The sequence below is a fragment of the Lipotes vexillifer genome, unplaced genomic scaffold (assembly GCF_000442215.2).
Source record: "Lipotes vexillifer unplaced genomic scaffold, Lipotes_vexillifer_v1.1 scaffold356, whole genome shotgun sequence".
Taxonomy (NCBI): Eukaryota; Metazoa; Chordata; class Mammalia; order Artiodactyla; family Lipotidae; genus Lipotes; species Lipotes vexillifer.
In genome coordinates, this window is record NW_006797342.1 from 4921309 (window position 1) to 4927308 (window position 6000).

Genomic DNA, 6000 nt, shown 5'->3' on the forward strand with positions numbered 1-6000 from the left:
TTTGGAAACCGCAATTCAGAGGCAATGGCAACCCCTGGCGGGGGGGGGGGGCAGGGATTGAACCAAGTCTGTGACCCCCTCTGTCTTTTCTTTAGGTCATAATATCTTTCTTCCTCTAACTCATTCATCATAAAATATATTTCTAAAACTGCTAAAAGCAAATTCAGTTATCAGTGATTACCAGGGGTCCTCAGCATCGGATATTCTTATTATTTGTACAGAGTCTGGATAACTCAGTGATGCAGGAAAATATACTAGCTCTCCTTGAAAGTCTGCCTAACAAAAGTAAAATGCACTGATGAATCTAAGTTCAGTCTGTTGAATGCAATTTAAGACTCATATGGTTGCTGAGGACCCTGGGGTATAATCTCAATAGTGATTAAGATTGCCTGGAGACAGACTTCCGAGATTCAGATCTCCCAGCCTTGGGCAAATCACTTAACATCTGCAAGTCTCAGGTTCATATTCTGTGAAGTGGGGATGCGGGAGCTGCCTCCTAGGAAGTGAGGGACGAGGGTGCTCATCCCAGCGTCCGGCTCGGGCTACAGGAGCTGCTTTTATCATAGCCACACTGAATGACACCTGTTATCATGTTGATCACCATTCCTATGCATCTCTGATTTTGTAATCAGTGCTACAGATGTGTACGTGTATGGCAGCTAAGGTGGCTATGGCTTCCAGAACGTTCCCTGATATTCACAAGCACTCTTTTTTTACGTGCTTCTTTCTAATATCTGAAATGTCTGGGAGACAAGAGGGGGAGGAAGAGTTACTCGAGGGTTTTCATTAATTAAGTTCAGTTAATTGAGATTGAGCTTTATATATGGAGGTCATAAATGTAATTATTGATATAGGAAAATAGTTTTCAGAATGATTTTTTTCTTTAACATTAACTTACATTCTTCTGATCTAATCACAATGAGGCATGGCATTTCTGCACGTCCCATCTCAATGTAGTATTATAGCTACTTTTCAAAGTACATAGTAATGACTGTTCATTCATATGTGTTAGTAGTCATTTAACTGGTTTTGATTTTATCCAGACTATATCAAAATTTTATTCTTTTAATGACACACTTTTAATCTTATTTCTGAAAATTAACAGGTTAAAAGTAAATACAGTATAATATATAAAAATATACAGAACTTTTCTATTTTATAGAAAGAAACTGTACCAGTTATATCGCTAATATAATTATATTAGTTATTATTAAAGTTATTTCTTTAGGAGAACTCAACTACACGGCACATACTTTATTGAAAGAACTCTGGCACCATCTTGTGTGAGATACACATTCAGTGCTTCAGTAAATGTAGTTTAACTAGAGTGTTGACTATTTTCATTTCTTACTAATAGGCCAAGGTCACTTTATTTTTTCTTATTATAGTATTATAGGCTCAAATAAGTAACTGGATTTAGAATTTGGTTTTTTATGTTTTCAGTACATCTGTACTGAGATGCATTTAACAAGCATCTAATTGCACAAAATTATATGAAACATGGAAATACCAAATTCCATGTAGCTGAGTACCCAGAAAGTATCTGTTTCTTTATATTTATTATGATGCTATACATTTGTAATACTTAATGTCTTTTACTCATGTTACCCACTCAATTCTCAAGGTATTTTTTTTCCCAATATGGGTTGAAGTGCTGGTTAAATATATGTAGACCTGCTTCTTGATGTGCTAATTTGAATTTCATCTCTCTTTTGAGAGAAAGGATCAAGTAAGTACAGAAATGAAAATAGCCATAGAAGCCTGGGGAAAAGAAGTGTCTACTGATGAAACAGCAAATGCATCCAAGCTGGAATCCTCATTATCAATGACCACAGAGCACAGTTTTTAAATTGAATCTTTTATGATACAATCAAGTGCATAAATATCAGCTTTTATCTAATAGCTATAATTCATTGAGGCTACCATGACTATTCTATTGAAATTGGAAAAAAATATTATCTTATAGTTTAGTCAAAATTTAAACAATTTTAACCACAAATATTTGCCAAACACATATTTAAGTACATAGCAATATGCAGTTTGACTTTTGTGGATTTAGGAAATGTTATTACCAAATATTTGCTCTTTACAGAGAAGAAAAGCGTAAGTTTAATAACGTGATGAAAATCACACACACCATGTGCTGTGAGTTCTGCTGGCCTCCGACATCAGAATACCAAGCCCTGAGTTGTTAATTTATATCTTACCTACACATACTTCCAGTTTTTCTTATAAAAATGTGAATAAATACTTTTTTCTTGTTTTAGGCAATTTGAACCAACCTATTGAAGTGACAGCACTATATTCTTTTGAAGGACAACAGCCAGGAGATTTGAATTTTCAAGCTGGAGACAGAATCACAGTTATATCAAAAACAGATTCACATTTTGATTGGTGGGAAGGAAACCTTCGAGGTCAAACTGGCATTTTCCCAGCCAACTATGTTACCATGAATTAAAGTTTATATTATTTTCTTCTTTGAGAATTACAAAACAAATTATTAATACACTGGCAGGATTTACTCTTCAATTAAACAATGTTTAGTATAAGTTTAAAAACACTTCTGTTTATTCTGTAAACTTTTATCCAGTATGTAATAGATTTTGTTTATATATATAGATATATATATATATAGTTACATAACTTTAGATACTTTCCACTGATTTTTATCACATATACTATTTAATACTTTAATATCCTCCAATTTATATGGTCACATTTCTTTTGTGTTCATTTTCAAACATCACTAAACATTTGATTTGGCTAGGTATATGATGACTATTTTATCTGGAGAATCTTAAGGATAGGGGCATGAATACCAATTTATATATTTGCAAAGTGACTAGAAAAGAATAAATCAGCTTAAATAGTGTATTAAGTAATAATTAGAGTTGTAGGTATTAACTAGAATATTAATCCTTAAAAATTATCTCTATACCTTCAAAAATTATATGTAAGAAACACGCTATGACAAAGAAATTCAACCCCTATGCATTAAAAAAAAAGATGACATCTGTTAACTTTCCTTCTTTATGAGGTTACGCTTGTTCATTGGTAGCAGTAGAATAAAGTTATGTTGATATGGTTCCATTGTCCCTAAATAAATGTTTTTAAAATGCGAAGTTAACGTCTTGATTTTGTTTTTCTTATTTTCTTTTCGTAAAGTAACCAGAGGTCTGTGGTTGGTCTGGATGTTAAAATCCACCTCCATGACTATGCTACTGACCTCGTTTTTTCAGCTTTATTAATATATAATTGACAAATAAAGTTGTACAATATTTAAAGGGTGCAACATGATGCTTTGAAATACATATTCATTGCGAAAGGATCCCCACTTAGTTAATTAACACATCCATCATCTCACATATTTACTTTTTTGTGGGTGTGAGAACACTTAAGTTCTACTCTCTCAGCAAATTTCAATTGTACGATGCGATATCATCAACCATAGTCACCGAGCTGTACACTAGATCCCCAGAACATATTCCTCTTAGAAACTGGAAGTTTGTATTCTTTGACCAACATCTCTTAATTTCCCCCACCTCCTGACCCCTGGTAACCACCAATCAACTCTCTGTTTCTAGGAGTTTGGCTTTTTTTAGCTTCCCATATGAGATCATACAGTATTTGTCTTTCTCTGACTGACTTATTTCACTTAGCATAATACCCTCAAGTTCCATCCATATTGTCGCAAATTCCAGGATTTTCTGCTTTTATTTATATATGCCACATTTTCTTTGTCCATTCATCCTTTGATGGACACTTGGGGTTTTCTACATATAATAACATGCCATCTGCAAACAGAGATAACCTTACTTCTTCTTTCCAATTTGTATGCTTTTCATTTATTTTTCTTGCCTAATTGCTCTGGCTAGGGTTTCCAGTACTATGCTGAATAGAAGTGGTGACAGTGGACATCCAGATCTTGGAGGGAAAGTTTTCACATTTTCACCGTTGAGTATGATGTTATCTGTGGGCTGGCCATATATGAGCATGTTGTTTAATATCCACATATTTGTGAATTTTCCAGTGTTCTTCTTATAGTAGATTTCTAGTTTCATATCACTGTGGTCAGAAAAGATGCTTGATGTGATTTCAACATTAAATTTATAAAGACCTGGTTTGCACCTAACATAGGCTCTATCCTGGAGAATGTTCCATGTGCACTTGAGAAGAATGTGTACTCTGCTGCTATTGGTCTAACAAGTTATTTAAAGACAATGTTTCTTTATTGATTTTCTGTCTGGATGATCTATCTATTGGTGAAAGTGGGGTATCAAAGTACCCCACTATTATTGTATTGCTGTCTATTTCTGCTTTTAGGTCTATTAATACTTGCTTTATATATTTAGGTGCTCCTATGTTGGGTACATAAATAATTACAAATGTCATTGCCTCTTGTTGAATTGACCACTTTATCAGTATATAATGACATTCTTTGTTCTTATGACAGTATTTGGCTTAAAGTCTATTTTTTTCTGATATAAGTATAGCTACCTCTGCTTTCTTTTGGTTTCAGTTTATGTGGAATATCTTTTTCCATCCCTTCACTTTCAGTCTGCATGTGTCCTTAAAGCTGAAGTGAGTCTCTTGTAGGCAGCATATAGTTGTCTTTTTTTTTTTAATCCATTCAGCCAGTCTATGTCTTTTGATTAGAGAATTGAGTCTATTTACACTTAAAGTAATAATTGATAGGTACTGACTTACTATTGCCACTTTGTTCATTGTTTTCTGGTGGTTTTGTGATTCCTTTGTTCCTTTGTTGCCCTCTTGCACTCATTCTTTGTGATTTGATACTTTTCTGTAGTGGTATGCTTAGATTCCTTTCTCTTCATCTTTTGTGTATCTACTGTAGGTTTTTGCTTTGTGGTTACCACGAGGGATTACATAAAACATCTTATATTTATAACAGTCTGTTTTAGGTTGATAACAACTTAGCACACATATTAAAGCTCTGCATTTTTACTCTCCCCCCTTCCATTTTATGTTTTTAATGTTACAATTTATCTCTTTTACCTGTGTGTACATCAACAAATTCTTGTAATTATAGTTATTTTAATGCTTTGTTATTTAACCTTCACACCAGATTTATAAGTGATTTAACCACCACCACGATTACAACAGTAGAGTGTTCTGAATTTAACTCTAGCCCTAGACTATTGTCACAGCTTCCAGTTTTGATTCCTTGCTTCCACACAGCAGCCAAACGATCCTTATGCTCCAGATTTTTATCCTGCTTTGTGTTCTTATAGACTTACATGTTATACAAACATGTGTTGACTTTTTTATAATGTAATTCTTAAGGCATGGAAAAAGAAATGAAGACTTGCATTATCATCACCCAGCAAGAAATAAAACACTCTTCCCAATCTCCCTCCCTTTCTAACTCAAAGGTAATCATCATCCTGAATTAGCTGTTTATTAATTCCATATATTTCTTTACACTTTTATTACACGTGTATGTGTCCCTAAGTGCTATGTGGTATTGTCTTGCATACTTGCAAGCTTGCAAAATTTAAACTTTTAAACTTATAAAAAGCATACAGTGAATGCACTCATTTGCAATGGGATTATCATAAATTATGATGTATACATTCAAGGAATTAAAAGTCAGGGTAGAGAATTTCAGCAGAAAATTCACACTACAGGAGAGAAATGAAAAAAATTGGAGTTGAAAAATAGAATAAATCAAAAACACAATAAGTGGATTTAACAGTAATTTAGACATAGCAAAAAGAGAATCATTGAACTGAAGGTAGGTCTAAAGCATAGCGAGTTGAAAAAATTGAAAATACAGGAAAGACTTGTCTGCTCATTTTTCCACACTGATCGGATTACAAGACTTTATGATATTTTTTAAATGTAGCAAGTTAAGCAATTCTTCTCACTTTTTTTTTTCGTGCAGGTTTCCCTGGCTGTTCTTTTTGTTTATTTTCATGTGTGAACTTAAGAATCAACTTAACCATCTCCAGAAAAAAGACTTACTATTTTTTCAGTGGG

At 33.5% G+C, this 6000-nt stretch overlaps 1 protein-coding gene across 1 annotated transcript in view; it reads left to right on the forward strand.

Annotated features, from left to right (window-relative positions):
* SH3YL1 (SH3 and SYLF domain containing 1) overlaps positions 1-3119 on the forward strand; it is a 48524-nt gene extending 45405 nt beyond the window's left edge. The window contains exon 10 of the mRNA XM_007469257.1: positions 2268-3119. Coding sequence (XP_007469319.1) covers positions 2268-2458 — 191 coding nt within the window. The 3' untranslated portion in view covers positions 2459-3119. The remainder of the gene's footprint in view (positions 1-2267) is intronic.
* The last annotated feature ends 2881 nt before the right edge of the window (positions 3120-6000 follow it).